The sequence below is a fragment of the Squalius cephalus genome, assembly GCF_949319135.1.
Source record: "Squalius cephalus genome assembly, chromosome: 15".
Taxonomy (NCBI): Eukaryota; Metazoa; Chordata; class Actinopteri; order Cypriniformes; family Leuciscidae; genus Squalius; species Squalius cephalus.
In genome coordinates this window covers 21,202,883-21,216,987 of record NC_137136.1, presented here as the reverse complement: position 1 = coordinate 21,216,987, position 14,105 = coordinate 21,202,883, and the positions used below count along the sequence as shown (strand labels likewise).

General features: G+C 37.2%; 1 protein-coding gene across 5 annotated transcripts in view; it reads right to left on the bottom strand.

Annotated features, from left to right (window-relative positions):
* Nucleotides 1-14,105, bottom strand: part of col14a1a (collagen, type XIV, alpha 1a) — a 139,340-nt gene that overhangs the window by 5,948 nt on the left and 119,287 nt on the right. For all 5 annotated transcript variants that reach the window (XM_079895467.1, XM_079895471.1, XM_079895469.1 and 2 more), the window contains 5 exons: nucleotides 10,302-10,355; nucleotides 10,066-10,137; nucleotides 5,458-5,493; nucleotides 3,854-3,920; nucleotides 1,646-1,834 (listed from right to left, as the gene is read on the bottom strand). In XM_079895467.1, the coding sequence (XP_079751593.1) occupies nucleotides 1,646-1,834; nucleotides 3,854-3,920; nucleotides 5,458-5,493; nucleotides 10,066-10,137; nucleotides 10,302-10,355 (418 nt within the window). The remainder of the gene's footprint in view (nucleotides 1-1,645; nucleotides 1,835-3,853; nucleotides 3,921-5,457; nucleotides 5,494-10,065; nucleotides 10,138-10,301; nucleotides 10,356-14,105) is intronic.

Sequence of the window (14,105 nt, the reverse complement as noted above, 5' to 3'; positions counted from 1 at the left end):
ATCTTACAAAAATTTCAAAAGCTTACAATGACTTCAGTCAATATTAGGTAGTTATCATGTTTTTCACTTTAGAATACTTATCCAAATAATTAGTAGTTCCTTTAGAATTATGTAGTAATACTTGAGTCATTACTAGTGGGTTACCATTACCTTTTATTATAAATTATGCATTATTCATGTTAATTATGAACTTGTAGATCATGGGTGTCAAACTCAGTTCCTGGAGGGCCACAGCCCTGCAGAGTTTAGCTTCAACCCTAATTAAACACACCTGATCAGCTAATCAAGTCCTTCAGGCTTATTTGAAAACTGCAGGTGTGTGTGTGTTGAAGCAGGGTTGGAACAAAACTGTGTAGGGCTGTGGCCCTCCAGGAACTGAGTTTGACACCTGTGTTGTAGATAGTAGTTCTCTGGGAGGTATGAAAAAAAATAGTGAACTACTACATTCATCTGAGCGCTATTACTTACTAATTTGTTATTCAGAGTTTCTTGTTAGTTAATAGTAGTTACTAGAATGTTAATAATTCGTTACTCGTTTGTTCCTGTGTAATTATTCATTAATGAAGGAACAGTATTCTAAAGTGTTACCGGAGATCTGTTTTGCCCTGAATGCATCATATCTATGCTCTGCATGTTTCTGTTTGATATCTGACTCTGAATGTTTGAGTGTGCAGATCGAAGAGAAGCAGCAATAATGATGGTGAAATGTCTCATGTTGAAACCACAGGCCGTGTCAGAGCTGTCCTAATTGCGGACAGGAGAAGCACTGTGGACACTCACTCATGATAAAGAGTTGTTTTTGGCAGGGGGGTCATGTAGATTTAATGCAGATTGTGTACATTCTTATTCAAGGGGGTAGTATAGTGTGTATATATATATATATATATATATATATATATATATATATACACACACACACACACACACTTTGGAACTTTATTACAGCCACATTTTTTAGTATTTTTTTCCTCAAAATATATTTATGGTTTGGTTCAAACCTTACCGATTTTAAAATGCACTTTAAATAAACAACAATAGTTTTTCTTTTGTCAGTGCAGTTTTTAGGACTTGTGGTTGCTTAAGGGCAATTCAACTGTTAAATATTAAAGAGACTGTGTTTTGTAGTATCTTTGAAGAACTGTAGTTGTTTTTGTCTTGCTAACATTACGCATATAAAAATACAGTAGTTTACATATTGTTTATGATCACAGGTTGTGTAGGAGAAATGGTGTTTATGAGAAATGGGACTTAATCGGATACGGACAGGGTCATTGAGGTCATGCTATTTGGTCAATATTATTATAGCTTCAAGACCACTGCTTCCTTAAGCTGCAGGGGCAACATTTCTCTTGAGGACCAATAAGTAATCATTCTTCATACTAGATTTTTTAAAGTAATTCCGTATAAACTGTGCATTTTGTTTATGCATCTAATACCCCATTGACATATAAGATGTGCTATTATTTGCAAGGATTCACAAACTATTTTTCACAATTTTATCTTCAAAAATTCTGTTTCAGCCTTTTTACCCAACAATTTAATGCCTACAAATCCATGCACGTACTACTATGCATACTGTATCAGCAGTTCACAGTATCTATCAATGTCGTAGGTTATTTCAAATGGAAAAACAAAAAATGTTTACCTCTCTCTCCTGGGCGGCCATTTTGCCCACTGGCTCCAGGGAATCCTGGTCTGCCAGAAGGACCCTGCTCTCCCTGTGGCCCCGGAGACCCCGGCCGACCAGCCTCACCCGGTGGACCTTGTACTGTCCGTACTGAAACAGACTGACTGGGAATCTGGTTCAGGATAGAGTTGTAGCGAGACAAGTGACCTGAGGGGGAGAGAGGAAAAAGTAATTAGGTGAGAAAATATTAGCAGAAGTATAACTTCCTCTGAGTCATGAGGTTGGCAAATGAATAGCATTAGATAATATACTTGTTCACATACAGAAAAAAAATCGTATCAACCATTCAAACTTTTGCATGTTTTTGAAAGAAGTTTCTTTTGCCCACCAAGGCTGCATTTATTTAATCAAAAATACAGAAAAAAAAATGTAGGTTACACTTTATTTTAAGGTGTCATTGTTACAGTGTAATTATATATTTAAGTACTGAGTAATATTAATTAACTACATGTACTTACTATAGGGTTAGGGTAGGATTAGGGTTTGTTTTAGGGTTAGTTACATGTAATTATGCTTAATTTCCTGTTATTACTATGGTAAGTACATGTAACATATGTAACACGGACACTGTAAAATAAAGTGTTACCAAAATGTAATATTGTGAAATATCACAATTTAAAATAACTGTTTTCTATTTTAATATAATTAAACATTTTAAAGGGCCCCTATTATGGATTTTTGAAAACGACCTTTCATGTAGTGTGTAACATAGCTCTAAGTGAATGAAAACATCCTGGCAAAGTTTTAAATCTGAAAGTGCACCATATATAAAGTTATTGTCTTTCAAAAGTAAGAGTCGACTCTGAGTCAATGAAATGAATCGTTTTTCAAATCGTTTTTCAAATATTACCTATAACTGTGTCTATTAATGCAGATTGTCTGTCATTCTCACTACTCTGAGGAAAGATTAAGCGTGGAGCAAGATTTGTTTTACCAATGTTTATGTTACATCGGTCATTCACGCTAGAGCTCAGCTAATGTATACATTGCATACATGCACTGTTATTGATAAAGTTTCCACGTGTTCACTGCAATATATTAGAAAAATACTCTGTAAATAAATTAATACAAGTAAAATAATCGGTTTGTTGATGGACATGCACTTGTTAATGCTGATGGTGAGGAATACAGCTGTAACATCTCATATAATGTACCTCAAACTGAGTAGTGTATCACTGAGAAACATCCTATTATGAGAAACATCCTCGTATATTATGAGGAAATGAAACAGTTTTTTTTTACCTTTGATGCATGTAAACCTGTTGTAGGAGACTCCAAAACAATATTAGGAAACATTAAAATAGCATAATAGGGGCACTTTAATTCATGTGATGGCAAAGCTGAATTTTCTTCAATGCCACATGATTCTTCAGAAATCATTCTAAAATGTTGATTTGGTTCAAAAGAGACATTTATTATTATACATATTGAAATGTAATTTTTTTTTGACTGTACTAAAGCATAAAAATACCATAATTTGTTTGCAGATATTTAGGAAACATGCTAAGGCCACATACTTCTTTCTCCGAAACACAATGCTACACAGTTACCGTGTCGGAATGTCTGTTTTTGTTTTGGTTTGTGTGATCCCGCCCACTGGCAATTTACCCAATAGCATTTCGACACCCCGGGTTGCCAGTTACCAAAAAAACCTGCGTATTGCAGCCATGGAAGCCAGCAGATGAACTTGGTCAGAGATTGCAGATTCTACGCAACCTAAAAAGCCTATTAGGCATATTAAAACACAGATAAATCAAATCATCAACTTACAGTGTAAGGCTTGATGCCTTCTATTATCAGTTGTGCTCATTCCTGTTGTGTGTCCTTAATCTGGCAACCCGCTTGAGCATTTCTCCAATTTTGGACTGAAGTACCAATTTCAACTGCTAGCTCTCAATTTTACATACTGTACCTTTAATATTACATACCTTTAATATTTTTGTGTAAACTGTGATACTTTTTTGCACAATTTTTGATAAAATAGAAAGTTTAAAAGAACAGCATTTATTTGAAATGAAAATCTTTTGGATCAATATAAAATTCTTAACTGTGACTTGATTTATTTAATGCACTCCTGACTAAAAGTAATAATTTCTTTCAAAAACGATAGTGTAGGATATGTAAACAAGGAACAAGCAAGCAAAAATATACAAATTTTCAACTCACTCTGAATTAGCTGTTCACAAACTTGTCGCGCTATGGCGCGGACTGCGGCCTGAGACTGTATGTCACCCTTCAGAAAGAAACAACATGGGATTAACACAGGGGCGTCCAAGTGTCACAGAATTTCTGTCATTTAGGTTAAATGTTATAATCATTTTAACCCATTGGCAAGAGTACGAACATTACATACTAGGAAAGCTACAACAAAGAACATATACAAAGAGTCTGATTTGCCTGATTTTACAGTTTTCTTAATGCTGGCCGCAAAAAAGAGAGCTGCAAAAACTCAGACAATCAATAAAAAGGCTGTTTGCTCTTAAAGTCTGGACAGTTTCCTGAGGATGAGCTTTAGGGTGGTGAATTTTGATTGGATTCAGAGTGTTTCTGTGATTCAGAACGACACCAAAAGAATGTGTTTCTTCATCTTCAATAGGTCATTCAGATTAGTGGCAGATGAATACAAGTGGATACTTTTTTCATTGGCCAATTTCTAAGCCAGATCAATGAATGTTTGAATGAAAATTATTTCGTAAGCAATGTTTATGTTAAAAACAACAACAAAATCCAGAAATAAGAAATTATAATTTGGCATAATTTATATACGATATGGAAAAAAAATTGATTACTCCTATTGCTCTCTCTTATAAATATGTTTCTAAAAAAAAAAAAACTAAACAGGCAGACAAAACACGGTTTATATCAGCCTCAGCATGATATTAACCTAATGTAAATTGCAAAACAAATGCAAAAGCTAGAGAAAATCAACAGTTCCTTTCTGATTTGCCTGATTTTTTTCTGCTTCACAAATTGTGAGAGTCAGATTTTTATCAGTCTGCCAGAAAAAAAGTGAACAATGAAAGCAGAGGAAGAACTAGTAGTCGCAAACTTAGAATTGCATATTAGTACATACATATTTGATATTAAAGAGTATTATTTTAAACAGATTACTGATGCAATTATTAGAATGGGCAACCATGTTGTTGCATGCCAAACTACAGGAAATAATGATAATAAAAAAAATTAAAAATTAAATAAAACTATTTTGACCATACTCTTCTGTGTGCTAATGAATTTTACAACCCACTAGCATCAGCATTAACATCTAAAAAACAAGCATTCAGCCTAGATTAAGACCACAAACTGCTGTGACAAAAAAAAACAACAACACACAAATTTGCTTTAGCTGCTTTACAGGGAGGCTAAAAGCCTGTACAACGTGGGTGTTTAATTCAACCAATTTAACACTCTTCACACACCCTTTGTGTGGTGGACGCTGCCACAGCAGTGAAGAAATCAGAATAAAAACACAAATACATTGTTGTGTGAAAGCTCTGGCCCTAGTCTTACTGTGAAGCTTGATAGACAACTTAAGCTGCACCAGTATTACACTTAATGCTCCCGCAGCGGCTAAATTAAAAACCCCATGCATATAGAGAGTGTGAATAAAAGAAGCTAAAATTCAACACTGCGGCTGTGATTTTTATCAAGAGGCCTGTCAGCAAGCTGCTTAATCCTAGCTCTTATAAAACACCATTATGAGTGTCACATGCCACCACCCCAATCTAAACTCCATGACAGTTTAGATGCAGACAGTTTAGGAGACTCACTCTCTCTCCTCGCTCGCCTTTGGTGCCGGGAGTTCCCTGCAAAAAGAGAAGACGAGAGTGAAGACAAACATTTCTGAATTCTTGGCGAGTCACCGATCGGAGAAGAAAACGACAGAAGAAACACAAAGACATTAATGACTGTTTGGAGAGGGAGATTTGAATGTGAGAGCGGACCAAATTGATCATGGAGCCAAAGGCATAAAATGGATGCATCGCTGACCTAATGTGTTGGAAAACAGACCAGGATTCGTGGCCAGAGCGCCGTGGCTGCTAAACAATTCTGATATCATAACATCTGGGTAAAAATGAGATGTAACCCTCACTGGAGGCTCTGGGGTGCATAGACACTCACCATGAGTATATGTTACATTTGTGCCAGAATGTGTGAGAATATGATCATAGTTTATTTAAAGTACTTCATGTAATTTCACACATCAGAGCAAGATGTTATGGCGCTATATCTCTATTGTAGTAGAATTAACAAAGCCCTGCTCTACTATAAACTGGGTTACAATCATAAACCTGTCATCTTCATGACAAGCTCTCTTCCAGGGCTTATAAAGGGAAAGATGTACAGGTTTCAAATCAGTGTTGAGAGGCCACGCTGCATTCGACCTCTGCAGATGTTCCTCAAGACTGCCGTGACACATATGGTTCTGCTTTACAAATCTATGAGAACAAATGCAAGGTAATAGAGCTCCAACATTAATACAGGTGTCACTCCCTCATGTGCTTCTAACATACAAATGAGAAAAAGACATTTCAGTCAGAGGCTCTGTGTAAACAATACCTGAGGTTTTTTAGGTCCCTCTCTTTCTCTCTCTCTCTAAATGGTCAGACTGTATATGGTGTACATTTTTCAATAAGCCCTTCACAGCCCAAACTCTACCGGTCTGTATCTCATGTGGAGATGTGCGCTCCAGAATTCATAAATGACTTAAATCATAATAAATACTGTAGATAAATTTCTAGCTTTTAAACCTATGGTCTTTTTAAAAGGAAAATTCCCCCTTCTGAAATGATCAGGCTAGTGCATGCTTGTTAGTGCAGGTTTTGGTGTTACTCTGACTCAAGGGTGTCCAATCCTACCCCTGGAGGGCCACTATCCTGCAAAATTTAGCTAATCAATATTTGATATGATTACTAAAAACTTAGGGCAGGTTGAAGCTAAACCCATTGGTCCTACATGAGTGGAATTTGACACCCCTACTCTTTTGAGGATTATGAGGACCATCATATTCATTCTGTTCACCAAAAAATCTTGTTTGAAAAACCAGCATGTCTTTCTGGCACATATGGTTTACCAAGGCAGAGCTCAACAGTAAGGATTTTTCTGCTGGTCCTGCTAACATTTCTACTGTCCACACCAGAAAACACTAATAATTGTTTTGCTTTTAGCCATGTATTTTTATATTTATTGCAAAAACCAGTGTAGAAACCAGTGTTCGCTGTGAGCTGCTTAGATTTCCTGGTTTCCTCTGAAACCCTAGCCTGGTTAAAACCAGACCATTCTCAGTAGTAACTGAGTTATGGTCTGGCAAAGCTTCATTAATAGCTCATTTCCAAAGGGGCGTCACCAAGGACGTCGCTCAAATGCCTCTGGGCGCAATTGGATAGACCTCAAACCAATCAGAGCGATCGTCATCGTGTAAAGCCATATGCTGCGTCCCAATTCGCCTAAGTTACACTACGCCATAAAAGTATGTACTCTTTTTGTGAAGAAAAGGTATTTACTTTTGAATGTGTAGCAAAAAAGTAGGCAAGCTTTGGGACATACTACTTCGTCATCTTTATCGGACGGATCTGTCGCGTGCATCCTGTCACGTAAACTGCCCTGTCAATCATCTTGTCACAGTTAAAATCCTCTATTAAATCTAATTTAATTTCCTACCGTTTCGGAGAGAAATGTAGTAGCACATTCATCTGCCAGTGGGTCTTTCATGGAGACTGTCCTCATGTGTTTGCAATTTGAATATAATAATGCATTTAAAAGTTGGTGCGCTTCACCAACGGACGTCGCTCAAATGCCTCTGGGCGCAATTGGATAGACCTAAAACCAATCAGAGCGATCGTCATTGTGTAAAGCCCGCCCCAACGTTTCTGATTGGTGCCGCGATTTCGACGGATTAGAAATGGGCTTGAATGAGCTCTTTGCCAGACTACTTGCAGAGCAAATCTAAATTTGCTGGAAGTTGTCTGGGTTTTCCCAGGTTACTGAAACCCTCCACCTCCCCCAACTCCACCTGTCTAAATGTGCTATGGGATATTTGTATGTCTATTAATGCAGCAGCAGTATACATGCTCACAGCAGCGTGTTTGTGTATCTAATAGCAGTAGCAAGCCCATACTTCCATTCTAGTCCGCCAAGACCAAATACATAATACCATCAATGTGCTGAAACTATTCTGAGTTGTCATAATCGAAATATACACATTTAGATTTTTTTTTAAACTTTTTATATATAAAAAGAAAACACGATCAAGCTGGAAAATATATAGCTATAAAATAATGGAATACGATAAAAAACATTACTGACATTCTGACTTGCAGCACAGAAAACTAAAAATTTGGGATGTGCAAAATCAACAAATGCAAGACCGAATGTAAGGAGGCAACACAGACATGGTGAAAGCTCTGTCAAGTGGCCTGAACCGTCTTGCGCTGGCCCCGGACCAGCTGGCCATCCTTATTGTTGAGCCCTGCCAAAGAAGGCTTTCTGGTTCCGCCTAATGAGAACACCAGCAAGCCAACACCAAAACATGCTGGTCACCAATTATGCTGGTCTTTTTTAGCAAGTATATTCAATATCAGTTGTGTGGGATACCAAAGGACCAGTTTGCTTGACTTCATGTTGACATATATTGTTTGTTTTTTTAATTCTGGTCTCCCTTCCTTTTCATCTTTGGTCTGGTACCTCAGTGAGAATAATGTTGGAATCTGACTCTCAAGATAATGACTCAGTGGCAGGACAGTCTGCCAGAATTCAATGTTCCTTCTACTAAACTCCACAAAACCACATTTATAGAACTGAGCTGAATAATATCCAGTGTTTCCTCTATGTTGATTAGTTAATGGCGGCCCGCCACGGCAAAATTTTTGCCGCCACGGTAACGTTAGGGCTCTACAGTGCGACCATTTCACTCGCATTTGCGCCTAAATATGTCTGTGTGCGATCATGAAAAGATATTTAGGCGCACTTGTGCGACTGACCCGATCGAAGATTTTTTTTTGGCAGCCGCCAAAGCGGTTTTTTCGTCCCGCCAAAGTCTTATTTGACCGGTGTGTAATGTAGATAAACTGCTGCGCTTGTGACAGCTGGGCGCATGTTTAAAAGAACGAGAGAGCGAGAGCGAGAGCGCGCGAGCACTCTCTTTGCGAAGCAAGGTTCCACGTTTTAATGAATGGTTAAACGACTGATCTTTCCAACACTGAACTCACGAGACGTCTGAATCGGTGTATAACAGATCGGTAACACTTTACAATAAGGTTCCATTTATTAAACTCTAGTTATAACTACATTAGTTAACATTAACTTTTAATAAACTGCACTTCTACAGAATGTATTAATCTTTGCTAATGTTCATTTCAACATTTAATAGCCTACATTATTGAAATCAAAAGTTGTATTTGTTAACATTTAGTTAATGCACTGTGAACTAACATGAACAAACAATAAACAGCTGTATTTTTATTAAGAATAATAAAGATGAATACATTCAGTAACATGTATTGCTCATGGTTCATGTTAGTAATAAACTAATGTTAAATCAAACCATATTGTAAAGTGTTTCAAAAAAATCATTTACAGAACAAATAAGAACGTAAGGTGTGCTTACCCCCTTTAGTACAGCCTATATGGTTAGCAAGATTTAGCCTTAATAAACTACAGCATTTACAACTGAATGGTAGCCTATTCAATTGTAGATGGTAGAAAATAAGACTATTAGTTAAAATAAACTTTTTAATGCTACTTTTTCTCCCTGCTTTTTTATATTGATATGATTATATACCAAAATAATCTATAAAAGAAGGATTTTATCTTACAAAGCTATGAAATCCAGAGGTAAAATCACAGCTTTTTTTTTTTTTTTTTTTAAAGTGTTGGCCACCGAAGACCATTTTTGACCCAGGTAAAACCCTGCAGGGCCAACAATGTTTGTGTGCGGACATTCACACTTAAAGCAAGAATCGCTAGTGAGGCACGAAATGTATGAATTTAGGTTTTTTTTATTTTTTTTATGCAATTTATTTATGACAGCCAGTGTAATTGTTTTTCTAAAACTGAAAATATTTAATGTTCATAAGGTAAACTTTTGTCACACAATGTGGCACAGTAATATTGTGCCGTTAAAGGAAAAAAAACACAAGTGCTCCTAATAAAACAAGTTACCATAAAGCCCGGGCTGTACGAAAGCCGTCTATCAGCAGTGATTGTTAAAGTGTATGTCGGAGAATCGCGCGGTTGTTCGGACAGACCTGCCCCCACTGCTAAAAAAAATCCTAAAGGAAACACTGATATCAGTAAGCTGAAGAAACCTGAAGACATGACCAGCAGTCTACAGCATTCTGAGGTCAGTTTGTTCAACATGACTTTAATGCAATACTCACAGGTTGCCCCTGATCACCAATTTGTCCTGGTGGTCCACTTGATCCTGGAACCCCAGGAGCACCAGGGCTACCCTAAAATGAGATATTGAGAGGACAAAAAGTTAATGAGAAAAACTTAAAGAGTCTAGTGCAGCTGTGCAAAAGTCAGTTCCTGGTGGGCCACAGTCCTGCAGAGTTTAGTTCCAACCCTAATACACATACCTGTAGTTTTCAAATAAGCCAATCATGTTACATACCATTGGGCCTGGAGGGCCCTGTCGTCCCTGGGGTCCATCTTTACCCAGAAGACCCTAAAAAGAAAAAAATTCTGATAATCACTATGTTATGTTTAAAATACAAATATGTAGAAAATCAATATAAATACAGCACAGCATCTTCTTTTAGCACAGATTATTTACAGTAAAACCTGGAGGTCCCAATTCTTCTTAAGGAAATCTGAAGGAAAGATTTACTAAAGGAAAGAACTTAACTTTTTTTTTTCGCTTTTAAAAACACGAAATGTAGTGCAGTGGAGTGGAATGAAAAACTGCACATGATCTTGGGACACATTTTTAAAAATTTAACAACTTTGATATGCCTTTAAAAAAAAAAAACGTGGGGCTAAAAAATGTGGCTCACTGGTCAAAAACAATGCTTTATCGCAAAACAATTTAAAAGCAGCAAAAAAACAACAACAACAACAACACAAAAAAACCCCCGCTAAAACATTATAGCCTGCTGTTGAACAGTAACTGGTACCTGTCGGTCTACAGGTCTACCTTCTATACTTTATAAAATATTTGCCCAGTTTACAATGGAACAAAGTTTTAATTAAGGTGGCTAAATGTAAACAAAAAATAGCTTATTTTGTTGTTTTGTTTCCTTCGAGCTTTTGATTCACAAGCAAATGACTCTCAAACTCACAAGTTGAATCAGTTTGAATCAGCCAAAACTCACTGAATCCATCAGTGACTCACTAAATGAACAGCATGTGTTCAACTCTGGCTGACCTATACATTCACAGCATGAACCCTTTTTTGGAACAGTTCAACAGCAAGCGATTCCAATGCAAAAGACCAGATCCACAAACGCTAACAGCAAAGTAATAGAACAGGTGGAAATGAAGGAGTAGAACAAACTCCTCTTGAAGATCCATTGCACTACTGTTTTAATGTAGAATGCTGGGATGCACCTAAAGTACCTCAGTAGGGGATAGAGACTCCACAACAACAACTTAATGTCAGATCTGTCAGCACAAATTATATAATACAGTTCTGGCTGCTCTTTTTAAAGCCAGTGATCCAACTGAGTCTAAGAGTTCTTCCACTCAACATGCTTCATTGCCCTAAATATCAGGCTCTTTTGGGAAACAGTCCAGTGGAGGGAAGGGAAACAATGTAACATTTAAAATGCCTCAAGTTTAGCATACTTTTGGAGAACCACACTATGTGTAAAGCCTCAGAACAGTTCTGGTGCACGCAACACAGTGCCGTCGTTAGCGGGCAAAAGGTCTGTCTGTCTATCTATTTCTTATTGCCATCAATGTTCAAAACAGCTGCTTAATATTTTTGTGGAAACCATGAAACATTTTTTTTGTCAGGATTCTTTGATGAATATATTTCAATATATTTACTTTACTTTCTTAACATTGCAAATTTGGAAATAGTGTGTGTGTGTGTGTGTGTGTGTGTGTGTGTGTGTGTGTGTGTGTGTGTGTGTGTGTGTGTGTGTGTGTACGATTCTGTATTCAACAAATATTTTAATTTAGATAAGATGAAAAAGAAACAAATCTAGTTAAAAAATAATCAAGGCATGTTTTCAACAGTTTTTCCCCAAATGAATACAATCAAAAATGTAATCGTTTTCATCTATATTCTCCAATATAGACTTTAATTAGATTCTCAGAAATTAATCAAACTTATTAACTTAAACTCTTTTTTCTGCATATATATCAGAGATGTAATTGAAACATTTGAGTGATAGTCACAATGTTGCTTAATTTTATATTGCCAGCAAAATCATTACAAATGTATTGTGAATATTCAATATATTGCCTAGCCCTAGCCAGAACACACACACACACACACACACAACCTGATTTCAAACTAGAAAGTTCATCTCTTTGTACCATGCATTTACAGTTGTTCTAGTGTCTCCATGAAGTCCATTTGTAGGTGAAAATCCCAGAAGTATTAAATAATTTATTCAGTACTTCATTGTGTGCCACTTCCAGATAAGTTCTAACTAATAACTCATTAGTTAACCTTGGAACAATAATAATATTCTTTACAAATGTTCTTTTTAGAGATTATCATAAGTTCAAAGCCAAACATCTGCTTTCTTTGTTAAACTGTCATAGTGAGTTACCGTGAATGAAACCACAGCAGATTTATCCCTCAAACTGCTTTAAATCAGCTCAGTAAGCAGCAGTGTGGTCTGAACACCTCCATTTGAGCTGCTTGTTTTTCTTTTCCAAAGCAAACTGACAGATTTATTCAAACATTTTCACTCATGCTGCTCATTACAAAACAGAGATGACGAACTTGAGCTGTCTCACCAAGACATTAACATTTAATTACACTACACAGCTTTGGGAATGGTAATCGAATAACCACCTCATGCATATTTTTCATTACAGTTCACAGAATGAGTCTAGTGTTCCTTTTGTCAAGTCTCCAGTGGTGTTTAATCTGTATAGACTACTATTCATTTCTTCTAGAAATGGCCATATTAAAGCTTAAACACCACTTTATCTGTGACGACACATGCAGCTCAAAACAGCCAGACAAAGAGGATGCAATTATATTTCACGTGTTACACGTGAGCTCAGACCAAAATCACCTCAAGAATCTGAGAATCACAGGTCTGATTCCGTAATGTCAAATGGCTCTGTTCACAAGTTGCTTCATTTGGTTTGGAGGCGAGGTACAAAATCAATAATGAAAACAAACACGTTCAGCGTTTATTATGACAGTCTAGCGGGACAGATCTGATTAGTTCAGGTTGTGGTGTTATTGACTAGTCCTTTAAATTGAATCTGTGAGCCAGGGCTCTTTCAGTGTAATCAGATCTGCTCAGACACAGAAGCTTCATTACACGGCAGGACTGAAAAGTGTGTTTACTAATATCACTTGGTCCATCAAAGTTAACATTTGTATTACTTGTGCATTAAAGAGTTAATCATGCATTAATTGTTAAACCAAATAGTGCTCTAAAAATGAACGCATTAACGCAAATTTAATTTAAATTCCGTAGTAATTTTAGTGGAACAATTGAAGTTTGAAGTACCACTTACATACGCAACCCAGGCTCACTGGAAAAACGTGCTTGTGGCATCATTTCTTAAAGGAGACATATCATGCTTTTAAATCGTTCCTTTTTACATATAAATCATACATTTGTAGTCTATATAAAGCGGAACTGCAATGCTTGGGTCTGAATTCCTCATTATTATAGCTCCACAGGCCCCTTTTCTACCCCTTTTCTGATGTGCGTCTGAGAGCAACTCGTTTTGGTGCGGTCTCTTTAAATACAATTGAGACACCTCATTCCCCGCCCCCTCTCCAGGTGACACTCGGTTCAACTCCACCCCGTTCGGCCATTTTTGTAGTTTGATAGCAGAGATACGATTATCTAGCGGCACAGAAACTTTTTATTCACACGTTATTAACAAAATGTCAACAACGGAAGACTTGTCCAGCCAGCCTTACATGTTCGAGCCAGAGTCGGAGCCGGAGCGAGATGAAAATGAAGACGACGAACCTGCAGAACAACGTCTTCATATGGATGTATCACAATGGTGTGTTACTGTATTTACACATGAAACTTTGGTCTTCCGACCTTTTACCACCGTGTCAATTTATTTTGATTAATATGTGCGAGGGAGAGAGAGCAAGACAGCGTCTAGTTTGGAGACGGTGTCTTGTTTACACTTTCGCCTGGCTCCGAAGAGAGAGAGAGTGCGTGTGCGCGACCGGGTCTCTCTCTCTGCTCGTTCTTTCAGTTAAACAAGCGCGGCAGTTCATCTACATTAGACGGTGTAATGAAGCGTGTGGGTTACT